General features: G+C 48.8%; 1 protein-coding gene across 1 annotated transcript in view; it reads left to right on the forward strand.

The window, feature by feature from the left end:
* The window catches only part of LOC113407722 (disintegrin and metalloproteinase domain-containing protein 2-like), a 37,478-nt gene continuing 20,886 nt past the window's right edge, over positions 1 to 16,592 (forward strand). Inside the window, exons 1-7 of the mRNA XM_026657466.2 lie at positions 1 to 328; positions 774 to 918; positions 1,873 to 1,987; positions 5,477 to 5,538; positions 11,302 to 11,380; positions 13,778 to 13,854; positions 14,065 to 14,254. Of these exons, the coding sequence (XP_026513251.2) occupies positions 1 to 328; positions 774 to 918; positions 1,873 to 1,987; positions 5,477 to 5,538; positions 11,302 to 11,380; positions 13,778 to 13,854; positions 14,065 to 14,254 (996 nt within the window). The remainder of the gene's footprint in view (positions 329 to 773; positions 919 to 1,872; positions 1,988 to 5,476; positions 5,539 to 11,301; positions 11,381 to 13,777; positions 13,855 to 14,064; positions 14,255 to 16,592) is intronic.

Here is a 16,592-nt window from a genome sequence, read left to right on the forward strand (position 1 = left end):
ATGGAGGCGGCCCTGCGGCCGCAATCAGATCCCGGGCCTACTGAGACGGCACCGAGCACTTCATCCTCGGTGCGCAGTGCTCCAGCACCGGAGATGAGTTGTGAGGCCAAGGCCACCAAACCCCGGCACCGGAGAGAGTCGGCGCACAAGAAACCATCCTCCATGAGACACCGTTCCCCATTGCCAGTGCCGGTTAAAAAGAACAGGCCGGAGAGGGATCGTTCTCCACACCGGGACTCTAAAGGGCCGGCGCCGTCCACGTCTACTACAGGACAATTCGCGCCACAGACCCATCCGGATCACCTCGGACGCTTGGGTGCTTCGCACGGTAAAGGAGGGATATTCTATCCAGTTTTCCTCCCTCCTGCCCCACCAGCCCCTCTCCCCGTCCCTCTTCAGGGACCCCTTTCACGAGCAACTTCTACTTCAAGAAGTTCAGTCCCTCCTCGCATCAGGGGCAGTAGAGGAGGTTCCTCAGGAGCTACGGGGCAAGGGCTTCTATTCTCGATATTTCCTAATACCGAAAGCGAAAGGGGGCCTCAGACCCATTCTGGACTTGCGCGGTCTCAACAAGTTTGCGAAGAAGCTCAAGTTCCGCATGCTCTCCCTGTCCTTCATCATTCCTTCCATGGATCCAGGAGACTGGTATGCCGCCCTCGACTTAAAGGACGCATACTTTCATATTGCGATAATCCCTCCGTACAGGAGTTACCTCGGGTTTCTCGTGGGCAACGCTCATCTACAATTTACGGTTCTGCCCTTTGGTCTGTCAGCAGCCCCAAGGGTCTTCACGAAGTGCATGGCAGTCGTGGCTGCCTTCCTACGCAGGCATGGGATCCAGGTGTTTCCCTACCTGGACGATTGGCTCATCAAGGGCAGGTCCAGGGGGCAAGTGGAGGCTCAGGTGGTCTTTGCCAGGTAAACCTTCCTCACGCTCGGCCTCTTACTCAACGAGGCCAAGTCCACACTATCTCCAACCCAAAAAAATCGAATTCATAGGAGCGGTTCTGGACTCGACACACGCCAGAGCATATCTCCCAGAGGCCAGATTCCGGACTATATCCAACATTATCCTCGGCCTCCAACGTTATCCCACCACCACAGCAAGAAGCTGCCTCAAATTTCTAGGGCACATGGCAGCATGTATCTACGTGGTGAGACACACCAGACTCAGGCTGCGCCCACTCCAGTCTCGATTGGCACGGGTTTATCGGCCAGTCAGGGACTCCCTAGAATCGGTGGTGACGTTACCTCGGCCGGTGCTGGACTCCCTTCAATGGTGGCTCGACCCGTGGGTGGTCTGCGCAGGAGTTCCTTTCCTCGACCCTGAGCCCTCCCTCTCCCTGGTAACGGATGCATCGGATCGGGGATGGGGTGCGCATCTGGGCGACCTCAGAATCCAAGGCCTTTGGTCACGAGAGGATCTTTCGCTCCACATCAATGTCAGGGAATTACGAGCTGTGCGCCTCGCATGCATAGCCTTCAAATCCCAGCTGGCAGGCAGGTGCGTTTCTGTCCTCACGGACAATACTCCAACGATGTTCTATATCAACAAACAGGGTGGTGCTCGCTCCTCTCCCCTTTGCCGGGAGGCCCTCGCATTATGGGACTTTTGCGTACAGCACGTAATTCACCTGACAGCATCCTACCTCCCGGCGGCGCACAACGGGCTCGCAGGCGCACTCAGCTGCTCGTTCCAGGGTCACGAGTGGTCTATCCGCTGGGATATAGTTCTCTCAATTTTCCGGCTCTGGGGTCATCCCCAGGTGGACCTGTTTGCCTCCACCGAGAACAGGAAGTGTCACCAATTCTGCTCCCTCGGGGGACGCAGTCCGGGGTCCCTAACAGACGCCTTTCTCCTCTCTTGGACAGACGGGCTATTTTACGCCTTTCCCCCGATTCCAATGATTCACAGAGTAATCCTCAAGGCCCGCAGAGATCACGCTCGGCTCATCCTGATAGCGCCGGCGTGGCCACGCCAGCACTGGTACACGTCTCTCCTGCACATGTCTATGCGGGTGCCGCTCAGGTTGCCCCTACTCCCGGACTTGATCACACAGGATCGTGGTCGCCTGCTTCACCCGAACCTGGAGTCGCTCCACCTTACAGCCTGGATGCTCCATGGCTAAACCCGGTGGAGTTGCAATGCTCTCATCAGGTCAGGCAGGTCCTTCTGAGTAGCAGGAAGCCCTCTACAAGGACCACGTACTTGGCCAAGTGGAAGCGCTTCTCCCTCTGGGCCACACAACGGGGCCAGGCTCCCTCGCTCACCCCGGTCCCCCTCATATTGGACTATTTGCTGCATCTGAGACACCTGGGCTGACTCTCTCGTCGGTTCGAGTACACCTTGCTGCAATCTCGGCGTTCCACCCGGGAGAGGGTGGTACCTCAGTGTTTGCGAACCCATTCGTTACGCGGTTCCTTAAGGGCCTTGACAGACTGTTCCCACACATCCGTCAACCTGTCCCTGCTTGGGACCTCAATTTGGTCCTGTCCGTCCTCACAGGGCCCCCCTTTGAGCCGCTGTCTTCGTGCTCGCTGTTATATCTTTCATATAAGGTCGCGTTCTTGGTGGCTGTCACATCAGCCCGGAGGGTGTCAGAACTCAGAGCTCTAACATTTGAACCCCCGTACACCGTCTTCCACAAGGACAAGGTCCAACTCAGGCCGCACCCAGCGTTCCTGCCTAAGGTGGTTTCCCCATTTCACATGGGTCAAGACATTTTTCTCCCGGTCTTTTATCCGAAACCACACTCCTCTGCAAGGGAGCGTAGGCTGCATTCCCTCGACGTTCGCAGGGCTCTCACATTCTATATCGAAAGGACAAGATCCTTCAGGAAGTCAACCCAACTTTTTGTTGCTGTGGCCGACAGGATAAAAGGGCTCCTGGTCACATCACAGCGAATTTCGGCTTGGATCAGAACCTGCATCCGGGAGTGCTACAGTCGGGCCAATATACCAGCCCCGCCTATCACGGTCCACTCCACAAGAGCGCAGGCCTCTTCCGCTGCGTTCCTGGCCCAGGTCCCGACGCAGGAAATTTGTAGAGCGGCCACCTGGTCCTCAATCCACACCAGGCCAGAGATGCTGCTGCCTTTGGCCGCGCAGTCCTCCAGTCTGCAGTAACCTCCGACCCCACCGCCTAGATTCGGGCTTGTGAGTCACCTGCTTGGAATGGACATGAACAATACCCACCCTCCTACCCCTCTGTCGGAGTATCGGCAAGAAGGAACTGAGGGGGTGGAGGGTCGGCTGGCCCCTATATACAGCGCCATGAAGGCGCCACTCCAGGGGGCGCCGAAGCCGACCCTATGGACGCTGCTATAGTAAAATCTTCCGGCTGGCATGCACGCGGCGCGCACACACCTGCTTGGAATGGACATGAACAACACATCTCAAAGAACAACAGTTACGAGAAGGTGAGTAACCGTTTTTTCTCATGCTGTTGTTTCATTCGGGCAACCAGGCCTTGCATTTCTTTGTTGCACTGTTTGCATTTTGCACGCATGCCTGTCTTACCCACAGGTAGAGGAACGTCATTAAAATATTCCCAAACTGGGTCTCTTATAGGTTATAGGTTTTCCCTTCTAGTGAGAGAATGATATGGTAGATCTCAAATCAATGAAGGCTACACTCAGAAAGACCTCAAGACTTCTGGAATATGCTGCTCAAACAGTTTCACTTTTGTTTCTACTGCCTGTCCCTCCCATTTCACATTTATCTCCAGACTTCTTCTCCTTGTCCAGATCTATTCCGCCCCCAACAATCTTCTATTCATTGAACTTTTAGAAACTTTGCACTTTTAGAGAGAGGTAAGGGATTGACACTGTGTACACAAATTTGCAGAGGGACAATAGGGTTGAGGTCTGTTATTTCTTACCTCTATATATTATTTATTTATTTATTTAAAAACATTTTTGCTGTTAACAAACAAGTTATCTCTGGAGACACAAATCCACAGTTTGAGAACTGCAAAAATAAGCATCTCTGATGCTATCTTCTAGACTGAGTACTGAGTCCCATTGGGTAGATAGAAAGATTAACCTAAATAATCTATACAGAAGCCCCTGGAACCCCATAAGATTGGGTCCCTAATTCATGAACTATTGGAACTCATTTACAAAACTCTTCTTAAACATTACATGAATATATTGTCTCATACTATAGAATTAGAATTTATAATCCCTATTCCATGATGAGATGTCTTTGAGCTATAATGTATCTTAATTAAAACTATCTTTAGATAGGTTTTTTCCTCAAAAAGCATTTTATCAAAAAAATCTGATTTAAATAAAAAAAATCCAATTTAAAAAAAATAAATCATTGATTTTTATCCACCCTGCCTGGAGGTCAGAGCAGGAGACAGGCTAGAACTCCCAGATTCTATTTCTGGCTCTAAATTCTCAGTGTATAGTCTGTTTTGGGGCAAGTCATGTCACCTCCATGCTTCAGTTTTTCTATTTGAATTTTTATAAACTGTTACGAGATCCTGGGATGAAAGGTTCTGTTAACATACATCATTTTATTAATAAGAATAGAGAGTGGCAATGAAAACTTATGTTTACATACATGTCTTGGAGATTAAGGGAGGGGCCTTAAATCATGTTATTCTTTAACAATAATCTTCAGTAATTCTCCCCTCAAATTAACAAGAGCATTCAAGTGTTGGTTCACAAAAGTAAGAAGTAGCATTTGATTCTAAAATTATGAATTCCTTTGTGTGACTTCAGAATGATGCTCTTCTGAATTAGGTGAAATGAGTTATTTCTACTTCCATCCTATTTGTCCACTGGATTAATGGCATGTGTCTGGGTTCTAGATTCATAGAATCAATCATAGAATCATAGAATATCAGGGTTGGAAAGGACCTCATGAGTTCATCTAGTCCAACCCCCAGCTCAAAGCAGGACCAATCCCCAACTAAATCATCCCAGCCAGGGCTTTGTCAAGCCTGACCTTAAAAACCTCTAAGGAAGGATTCCAGAGGTCTATAATATTTTCAGCAGATTCCCTCACCAGTTGAGGCTATGACGTTTCAGTTCCCATTTTATTCATTGCAACTTCCATCAGCTGGTCACAGTCACTATCACTGGCATTTTTTGCCTTTGCACACATCTAGATATCTTGAGATGGAATTGGCTATTAAATTATTTTTCCTGTGTGTTTGACATAAAACATAGACACACATCTTGAACACATGGAATAGTGTATGTCAGTCAAAGGGTGAGTGGTGGATGAGCCTTTTTAGGAAACCACAGACAATCATTCCACAGAGTATTGGAACGATACAGGGCAGTTGTTTTGGTAGCTGTCAAGAGATGTCAAAACTGCACTGATAACCATGTTACTGTCCATCCATTTCCCATTAAGAAACATTTATGGTGCATTTTTAATTTATGTTCATGTTTAATAAATGCAGAATTATGTGCTTTGCAAAATATTGTGTTACTGAATTCTGTCATTCTGGATGGTTTAGGACCAAGTGTCCTATGTCATTACAATAGAAGGGACACCGTATACTCTTCACCTGAAGCAACAGTAAGTGATTGACTTTGTTCCTAACCCTTTGGTTCTTATCTGTTATAAATCAGTCATGTGGCTCAAAAAAGGTTCTAATAAGCAGGGCCGGCTTTAGGAAGTGCGGGGCCCAATTCGAACAGTTTCGACGGGGCCCTGGCAGGGATGACTAAAAAGAAAAAAACACATAAAAAAACACGTGGGGCTTGTACTCACTGGGCGGCGCTCCTAGCCTTTGGCGGTGGGTTCTTCACTCGCTCCGGGTCTTTGGCGGCACTGAAGGACGTGCTGCTGAAGACCCGAAGTGAGTGAAGGACCCGCCGCCGAAGTGCCGCGGAAGACCTGGAGCGCCGCCGGGTGAGTAAAAATTAAAAAGGAGCCTCTAGCCAGGGAAGGGATTCTCGGCCACTTGCCCCCACCCCGGCAGCCCTGCCACTGGGCGCGGGGCCCTCTTAGGCGCGGGGCCCGATTCGGGGGAATTGGTGGAATTGGCCAAAAGCCGGCCCTGCTAATAAGGTTTATCAAATATTGGATAATTTGTCTTCAACTTCCCTTTCTTTTCCAATAATTGGTTATAATTTTCAGTCTGTAACAGTCCAAGCTGATACTTCTCTATCTTCTTTGCGGTAGCCTCAGTTATTCCTAGTATTGTGCACTGACAATAGGAGAATCTAAGGGTATGTCTACACTACGAGAGTAGTTCGATTTTACTTAAATCGAATTTGTGGAACCGATATTACAAAGTCGAACGTGTGTATCCACACTAAGGACAGTAATTCGACTTTGTGAGTCCACACTAATGGGGCAAGCGTCGACATTGGAAGCGGTGCACTATGGGCAGCTATCCCACAGTTCCCACAGTCCCCGTTGCCCATTGGAATTCTGGGTCGAGCCTCCAATGCCTGCTGGGGCAAAAAATGTGTCGAGGGTGGTTTTGGGTAACTGTCGTCATTCAACCGTCACTCCCGCCCTCCCTCCCTGAAAGCGCCGGCAGGCAATCAGTTCGCGCACTTTTCTGGTGAGTGACAGCGCGGACGCCACAGCACTGCGAGCATGGAGCCCGCTGTGACCATTGCTGCAGTTATGGCTGTTGTCAACACCTCGCACCTTATCATCCACCTTTTTCAGAGTCGGATGCTGAGAAATCGAGCGAGGAGGCTACGGCAGCGCGGTGAAGACATTAAGTCTGAGAGGGGCACAGACCTCTCACAAAGCATGGGACCCCGCGCTGTGAACATCATGGTGGCAATGGGTCATGTTGATGCTGTGGAATGGCGATTCTGGGCCTGGGAAACAAGCACGGACTGGTGGGACCGCATAGTGTTGCAGGTCTGGGATGAATCCCAGTGGCTGCGAAACTTTAGGATGCGTAAGGGAACTTTCCTGGAACTTTGTGAGTTGCTGTCCCCTGCCCTGAAGTGCAAGGACACCCGGATGCGAGCAGCCCTGACTGTCCAGAAGCGAGTGGCCATAGCCCTCTGGAAGCTTGCAACGCCAGACCGCTACCGGTCAGTCGTGAACCACTTTGGCGTGGGCAAATCTACCGTGGGGGTTGCTGTGATGCAAGTAGCCAACGCAATCGTTGAGCTACTGCTGTCAAAGGTAGTGACCCTTGGAAACGTGCAGGTCATCATAGATGGCTTCGCCGCGATGGGATTCCCAAACTGCGGTGGGGCTATAGATGGAACTCACATCCCTATCCTGGGACCGGACCACCAGGCCAGCCAGTACATTAACCGAAAGGGCTACTTTTCAATGGTGCTGCAAGCACTGGTGGACCATAGGGGACGTTTTACAAACATCAACGTCGGATGGCCGGGCAAGGTTCATGACGCTCGTGTTTTCAGGAACTCTGGTCTGTTTAGACGGCTGCAGGAAGGTATTTACTTCCCGGACCACAAAATAACTGTTGGGGATGTGGAGATGCCTATAGTGATCCTCGGGGACCCAGCCTACCTGCTAATGCCCTGGCTCACGAAGCCCTATACAGGCGCCCTGGACACTGAAAAAGAACTCTTCAACTACCGTCTGAGCAAGTGCAGAATGGTGGTGGAGTGTGCTTTTGGACGTCTCAAGGGGAGATGGAGAAGCTTACTGGCTCGCTCTGATCTCAGTGAAACCAATATCCCCATTGTTATAGCAGCTTGCTGTGTGCTCCACAATCTCTGTGAGAGCAAGGGGGAGACCTTTATGGCGGGGTGGGAGGTTGAGGCAAATAGCCTGGCTGCTGATTATGCCCAGCCTGACAGCCGTGCGATTAGAAGAGCCCAGCGGGACGCGCTGTGCATCCGGGAGGCTTTGAAAGCTAGGTTCCTCAGTGAGCAGAGTAACCTGTGACTATTAAGTTTGTTTAAAGAGAAGCTGAACCTGCCCCCGTTTCTTTACCCACTTAATGTTGACTATCCTCTGCAGTTACATACCCCGTTCACCCCGTTCCCCCCCTTCCAACACACGTTTAAAAAGAAAATAAATGGAACTTTTGTTAATTAACACTGTTTTCTTTATTACGGATTTCGCGGTAAAGTGTTGAAACTGGGACGCAGACTGTGGTGGGGAGCGGGTGTAGTGATGGAAAGGATGCTTCTAAACTCGAGGAATGACAGGCTCCTGCTCCTAGAGCGGTCCGCAGTGGTGGACTGGTTGTTTCAACGGGGCCTGCCACCCCTCCTTTTCGGGACTCTGTGTGTGGGGGCTATGTGACTTTGTGGCGGGGGGGGACGGTTACAGATCCCCTGCTGCGTGGCTCTGTGATCCAGGCTAAGGACCGCTGCATAAGATCTCTAACCACCCTCCCCCTGCCACAAAGTCACATAGCCCCCCCCCCACCCTCCCAGAACATGAAAACCACCTCCCAGACTGACCAGGGTGCCTAGTGACTGCAATGTGTGTGTGACCTTCTGCTGAACCTGCCCCCGTGTCTGTACCCTGGTAAAGGTGACTGTCCTCTCCAATTACCAACCCCCTTCCCCCCCTTCAAACACACTCTCCTCTAAAAGAACATGACGGAAACAGTAATTAACAGAAACATATTTTTTATTAGCAACTACACAGTTAGGGGATGAAACTGGGACGGGGGCTTGGGTGAGGCGGGAAGGAAAGGACTTATCAAATTTTTGGGAATGAGAGCCTTTTGGTACTTGAGCAATCTGCAGGGGTGGAGTGACAGTTTTCACGGCCCCTGCCGCCCCTCCTTCTTGGGACTTTGGGTGAGGGGAGTATGGGACTTTGTGGCAGGGGAGGGCGGTTAGAGAGAGACTGCAGCGGGGCTCTGTCCTCCTGCCTCCGGCCCTGCAGAACATCCAGAAGGCGCCGGAGCGTGTCCGTTTGCTCCCTCATTAGTGCAAGCAGCGTTTGAGTCGCCTGCTGGTCTTCCTGCCGCCACCTCTCCTCCCGTTGGCTGTGTGCTCGCTGGTATTGCGACATGTTCTCCCTCCACTGGGTCTGCTGGGCCGCCTCGACTCGGGAGCAACCCATAAGTTCTGAGAACATGTCGTCCTGTGTCCTTTTCTTTCTCCGTCTAATCTGCGCCAACCTCTGGGAGGGGGATGCCGGGGTAGGTCGGGAGACATTCGCAGCTGTGGGATGGGAAAAAGGGAGTGAATTCCTCACAAAGATACATTTTTGTGAACAATGAACATAGTCTTTCTCTGTGAAGAAGACCATGCACAGCACCTATTACATGCGCACTCAGGACAAGGTCGAATTTTCGGCCTTCGCATTCAGTGCCTGAGGTCTTGCAGTGGAGATCAGACAAGCGGGGCAGGACAGCGGAGTTCAGGTAGCAGGCTGACATGGTAAGCCGTAGACTTTTGGCTGCTTAAAACTTAATTTATAGCAGTGCCCTCCTTTCACGTTCAAAGCAATGCTCCTAGCGTTGGCCAGTTCCTGCTGCCGGCAATCCGGCAAGCATGAACTCTGCCCCTGTCCCACCCCCTCGTGGCTGTCCCCGGGAAAGATCCCTGTATGCTGCCCCTCTCCCGCCTCCACCACGTGGCTGTAAACCGCCGGTTACAGTTATGTAAAGGAACAGGCAAGCAGTCCCAATACTAACATTGCCCTAATTCAAAGCAGGTCACCATGAGCGACATCACTCTGATGAGGATTTCTGACACAGAGAAAGACCGCATGCTGCGTGAAAGCCAGCAAAAACCAGGGCCGTATGCCGCCATGCTCTGCGAGGCAATGATCCCAGAGTACTTGATGATAGCCTGGTGCGGAAAAGTTTCCTACCACGGAGGACGCAATAAGGCCGCTCTCCCCAGGAACCTCATGCAAAGGCTTTCCAATTACCTCCAGGAGAGCTTCGTGGAGATGTCCCATGAGGATTTCAGCTCTATCCCCGGACATATAGACCTTATTTTCCAGTAGCTGCACTGCCAAGGACTAAAACGTTAAGCGCCTAGGGCAAACTAATCATGAAAAACCCATTGTTAATATTCCTGTTCTGTTCAAAATAAATGTTTACATGTTTAACACTTACCGACTGATCCTTCCCCTGATTCAGGGTCTGGGTTAATGCCTGGGGAGGGTTGGTAGGGGATCTCCGTCAGGGTGATGAAGAGATCCTGGCTTTCGGGGAAATCAGCGTTGTAAGCGCTGTCGACTGCTTCGTCCTCCTCATCTCCTTCCTCATCTTCCCCGTCCGCTAACATCTCCGAGGAAGCGGCCATCGACAATATCCCATCCTCAGAGTCCACGGTCAGTGGTGGGGTAGTGGTGGCGGCCGCACCTAGAATGGAATGCAGTGCCTCGTAGAAACGGCATGTCTGGGGATGGGATCCGGAGCGTCCGTTTGCCGCTTTGGTCTTCTGGTAGCCTTGTCTCAGGTCCTTGATTTTCACGCGGCACTGCGTTGCATCCCGGCTGTATCCTCTCTCTGTCATGACTTTTGAGATCTTCTCATAGATCTTCGCATTCCGTTTCTTGGAGCCCAGCTCCGAAAGCACGGACTCATCGCCCCACACAGCGATCAGATCCAAGACTTCCCGATCAGTCCATGCTGGGGCCCTCTTTCTATTCTGAGATTGCATGGTCACCTCTGCTGGAGAGCTCTGCATCGTTGCCAGTGCTGCTGAGCTCGCCACGATGTCCAAACAGGAAATGAGATTCAAACTGGCCAGACAGGAAAAGGAATTCAAATTTTCCCGGGGCTTTTCCTGTGTGGCTGGTCAGAGCATCCGAGCTCGGACTGCTGTCCAGAGCGTCAACAGAGTGGTACACTGTGGGATAGCTCCCGGAGCTATTAGCGTCGAATTCCATCCACACCTACCCTAATTCGACATGGCCATGTCGAATTTAGCGCTACTCCCCTCGTCGGGGAGGAGTACAGAAATCGAATTAAAGAGACCTCTATGTCGAACTAAATAGCTTCGTTGTGTGGACGGGTGCAGGGTTAATTCGATTTCACGCTGCTAAATTCGACATAACCTCCTAGTGTAGACCAGGCCTAAGATTCTCTAATAGGAAGTATTTTCAGAGATCCATGTATTCTTCAGTTTCAAGACTTAAGCAGAAGTTTGAGAAGCTGACTGGCAAACAGGAAAAGAACTTGGAATCCTCAGAAGGGTTTGTAGATATGCTGCACATAACTGTCACCCCATCTAACTCAGCAATTTTCCAGTCTGAAAAAAGCGATAAAACATTAAATTGTAACTCAAGAAACAAAAGTAAGGGATGATGCAAATCATTGCACCATGTTGAAAATAGTGTGAGTGCTTTTTAAACTTGCAGGAATGTGAAATCTTTATTTTTTAATTCAAACATTTTTTATTCTCTTTTTTATAGACTATTTTTATCTGATGATTTCAGGGTTTATACTTACACCAAAGGGGGGGCTGTTCATTCTGATTTCCCACATATTAAGGTAAGATTTAATTACCGGTACTTTGTTTTGCAGCTTCTTAGCTTTTTCAGAACAGAGTTGCTGTTAGAAATACTCTCTGGGGATTTTACATTTTTTTAAGTATCAGAAAACCTCTCCCTATCTTTACTTATTTATTGCTGACATTCTACTAATCCTGGCATGAGATTCTTCAAGGAAACATTCTCTATGGAGAATTAACAATAAGATTAATTATTTCAAGTTTATTTTGGTTGGCTAATTAGCAACTTTTTCAAGAAAATGACTAGTTAGACTGAAATGTGCTTACAGTAGTTAACTTGCAGAATGGACATTAAAGGAGCAAACATATCACTTGTGCTTAAACTCATAGGGGAAGGCCAGGACAGGAAAATTGAGGATTTTCTACTGTCCTGTACATTTACCATCGGTAATGTTTAGATCCTCCATCACAAACTGTCCTCCACAGATGCTCTACTCCAGGATTTAGCTGAAGCTGGTGTCACACTAGCTGCCTTTTCTCCTAATGTAATCCATTGCTTAACTTATTATGATTTCCTCACACAAGCTAATGTGCTTTTTCTGAAAACAACAGGAGTTGAGGAAGTGCAGCATACTTCCGGATGGGTCCCTTAATTCCTTCTCTCAGAGTGCTTTATTGTGGTCTACAGGGTGGATCTGTGAAAGGATCCCAAGAGGTAGAAAAGTGGGTCACTAGTTGTTCTCCCATTGGGTCATCTCATCTAGATGCATGCCCTTCCCTCACCTCCATTTAATTTTTAAAGTGTATAATCTTTTTCCTTTCTCATCAAGACTCTTTTGTTTACTGGTTTGGCGTCTCTCGAAAGCTTCTTATTCCCCTTCCCTCTCTGTTCTTTCATTCCTACTCTTTTTCTGCCTTTTTTCCATCATTGGTGATTTTACCCTCTTTCCTCTGTTTTCTCTTTTAATCACTATCCATAGGCTCAGTCTTCTTCCCTCCCTGTGCCCCACACAGGGAAGGGGTTGCCTCAGGTGTGGGTGAGCATCCCCTTCTGACTCGAGGTAGAGCAGTGGTGGGCAACCTGCGGTCCACTAGCCGCACGCAGCCCGTCAGGGTACTCCGTTGGCGGGCCGCAAGACAGTTTGTTTACATTGACCACCCACAGCTCCCAGTGGCAGTGGTTTGCCGTTCCCGGCCAATGGGAGCTGCAGGAAGCAGCAGCCAGCTTGCGCTGCTTCCCGCAGCTCCCATTGGCTGGGAACGGCGAACCGCAGCCACTGGGAGCTGCAGGCGGCCGTGCCTGCAGACAGTCAATGTAAACAAACTGTCTCGTGGCCCGCCAGCGAACTACCCTGACGGGCCACAGGTTGCCCACCACTGAGGTAGAGTATGATGTTTGGCTGTTCCTTCTGCAAAGTAGAGCAGGAAATAGACGAGAACTGTGAGCAGTTCCAGCAGTTACAGGGCCTTTGCTATGAATACCACTTAGGAATTAGTGCTCAGCTTTTGTCTGAGGGCGGGAAAAGAGAGCCATGCATTGCTTAGCAATATAACAGACAGACGCATGCTGTAGGAGAATCTCAGAGCAAGGGCAAACCGGGCTTGGCCATTTGCTGCAACCCAGCCTTTGTGATGGGGTGGATCTTGAGAAACCATCTTTCCAAATTTAGAGATCTATCTGGGAGCATAGAGCTTAGGATCTCTAAAGAATTACCTGGAAACTATCACTGCCTCCTCCCTTCTAAGCCATTTTGTATGTCTCTGATAGAAATATAAGAATGAAAAAGTGGGGGCCAAGATGCAATCATAAGGGCAAATCCAGTCTTTTCCATACAGATACAGAGTATTCTTGTGCATTGGTACTGGCATTTCTGGTGTGGAAGAGATCAGGTGTGTGGACGTTAGGGGGCTGCATAGGACGTGCTGGGCCCTCTGTGTCACTGAACCCTTCTACATGTGAGCCCCCTATGCATCAGTGCTGAAGGTGGGGAGGAGGCCAGGGTGAGTATGAACATGCTGGGGAGTGGTCTGGGGGGGTCTGCAATGCAGATCTTCCCAACTCCTTTCTCCTATCCTACCGGGGAAACATGTAAAGGCCTTGCATAGACTACTTTAGTCATTAGGATGAAGTATCGTATGCAGAACAGCTGTGGAGCCACTCTTTAGCCTTGGGGAAAGGTTCTTCCTCCTATAGTCCCTCACTCGTCTCTCCAGCTCCCTGCCTAGTTACTCTGGCGGGCACTGACCTCAGATTTTGAGTCATAATACTGAGATGTGTTCTACCGCCACACTTCTATTTTTAGATGGTTTCAAATTCCATACAAGTGTCTGTGGAAGCTCCAAAATGTATAGATGTGGAGATGACCTGGTTGGAGAACTATACTTACTGATAAGCAAGCTATTCATTTTTCTTTGATTTTTTAATTTTTTTTATTTAGGCTGATTGCTATTACCAAGGGTATATTGCAGGCTTTCCCAATTCACTTGTGACACTCAGCACCTGCTCTGGGCTCAGGTAATGAAATATTTTAATATAATTAATTATAATAAAACCTCTAGTAAAATTCAGTATCCCAGATACTACTGTGTGGTAACAGTTGGAAAATGGTGACTTTTTAATGGTGCCCACTATACATAGTATCTAACATTTAAGGTCTCAAGCTGATGGCAGATTAATTCAGATCATTTTATAACTTTATGTAACCTGCACTGTTTGCTTTTTCAGAGGGCTATTGCAGTTTGAGAATGCTAGCTATGGAATTGAACCCTTGGATTCTTCACCTGGGTTTGAGCACATTATTTATCAAATAAAGAATGAAAACACTCAGAGTCCACTTTTTGCAAACAACTACACTGATATAGGGAGAGAAAAGGTGACAGGAAAGGTGTCTTACAAGCTGCATACAGATATTGAAGTGAGTGCCGCTTTTTATCATAATGGTAGAGATTATGTCTAACCTGAAATCTAGGGCACAGGAAATGCACTGTGATGGTCTTGAATCTGGATTTAATTTTTAATTATGTCATTGATATGCAGAAACTGGGCATATGAAAGTCATTACTTTGATAAGAAACAATAGTACTGGGAATAAGTTATTCATAAAGAAGTGTGATCCATTAGCCTGAACATGATGCTCTGTGTCACCACGGTATCTGCAGACACAATGTTGCCCAAATTGTATCTCAGTCGGGATGGCTTTAGCCACACATGCACAGCTCAGGCCTCAGGCGTTTGAATGAGGATAACTCCTGTAAATCTCCCTGATTAGAGTCTCCCTGTCAGCATTAAACTGCAGGTCTAATTTTTACTTGCAAATGTAAACAGTCATGCCTTATTTTTGGCTCCCTACTTCTACTTTAAGTACTCACTCTCGATGCCCTTCCACCGTGACTTGATTAGAGGATGGATTTTCAATCCTGGCCTTCCACAGAAGAAAATCCCTCTCCTAGAACTTCATGTGTAGATCCTGTTTGCTGGGTCAAAGAAGGTATTGAGGACCACAGAGACAACAGACAAGATGTTGCTGGTGCCAGTGGTTGAGAGTGGAGAGTGACTGGAGGGACATTTAACTATCCTACCAGAGAATTGGTGGCATTTCAAAGGGCAAAAATAAGACCCAAATGGCACAGGAGGCATGAAGTTCTCCAGAGATGTTTGAGGTTTAAGGCCTTGGTCCCCCAGAAGCTTCCATTGGACAAGGGAGACCAATTCATAGAGTGGAGTGGGAGGGAAATTATTTTTGATTGAGACTAAAATTTGGCATCAGAATGTCTGATTTTTCACTTTTCAAGAATCTGGAAAGTGATGGCATTTGGCTGGTTTGGTCAGCTGTGCATATTACTTCTGTGGCTCCTTGGTTCAGAAGTTTTGCTAATAATGAAGAGTTAGGCCGGGTCTACACTATGAGTTTAATTCGAATTTAGCAGCGTTAAAGCGAATTAACCCTGCACCCGTCCACACAACGAAGCCATTTATTTCGAAATAAAGGGCTCTTAAAATCGATTTCTGTACTTCTCCCCGACGAGCGGAGTAGCGCCGAAGTCGATATTGCCATTTTGAATTAGGGTTAGTGTGGCCGCAATTCGATGGTATTGACCTCCGGGAGCTATCCCACAGTGCACCATTGTGACCGCTCTGGACAGCAATCTGAACTCGGATGCACTGGCCAGGTAGACAGGAAAAGCCCCGTGAACATTTGAATTTTATTTCCTGTTTGCCCAGCGTGGAGAGCACAGGTGACCACAGAGAGCTCATCAGCACAGGTAACCATGCAGGCCGATAATCGAAAAAGAGCACCAGCATGGACCGTATGGGAGGTACTGGATCTGATCACTATATGGGGAGAGGATTCAGTGCTAGCAGAACTTCGTTCGAAAAGACGAAATGCCAAAACTTTTGAAAAAATCTCCAAGGGCATGATGGAGAGAGGCCACAATAGGGACTCAGATCAGTGCCGCATGAAAGTCAAGGAGCTCAGACAAGCCTATCAAAAAACAAAGGAGCAAACGGTTGCTCCGGGTCAGAGCCACGGACATGCCGCTTCTACGCCGAGCTGCATGCAATTCTAGGGGGGCCGCCACCACTACCCCACCTCTGACCGTGGATTCCGAGGCGGGGGTAATTTTATCAGCCACACCTGAGGATTCTGTGGACGGGGAAGAGGAGGAGGAGCTTGCGGAGAGCACACAGCACTCCGTTCTCCCCAACAGCCAGGATCTTTTTCTCAGTCTGACTGAAGTACCCTCCCAAGCCAGTATCCAAGACCATGACCCCATGGAAGGGACCTCAGGTGAGTTTATCTTTTAAAATATAAAACTTGTTTTAAAAGCAAGCGTTCTTTAATGATTACTTTGCCCTGAGGACTTGGGATGCATTCGCGGCCAGTACAGCTACTGGAAAAGTCTGTTAACGTGTCTGGGGATGGAGCGGAAATCCTCCAGGGACATCTCCATGAAGCTCTCCTGGAGGTACTCCAAAAGCCTTTCCACAAGGTTTCTGGGCAGTGCAGCCTTATTCCGTCCTCCATGGTGGGACACTTGACCACGCCATGCTAGTAGGAAATAATCTGGTATCATTGCATGACAAAGCCTGGCAGTGTATGGTCCCGGTGTTTGCTGGCATTCAAGCAACATCCGTTCTTTATCTCGCTGTGTAATCCTCAGGAGAGTGATATCGCTCATGGTAACCTGGTTGAAATACGGGAATTTAATTAAGGGGACAGAGGTGGCCGTTCCTACTGGGCTGTTTGCCTG

This window comes from Terrapene carolina, unplaced genomic scaffold (assembly GCF_002925995.2).
Source record: "Terrapene carolina triunguis isolate 2854851 unplaced genomic scaffold, T_m_triunguis-2.0 Scaffold53, whole genome shotgun sequence".
NCBI classification, from domain to species: domain Eukaryota; kingdom Metazoa; phylum Chordata; order Testudines; family Emydidae; genus Terrapene; species Terrapene triunguis.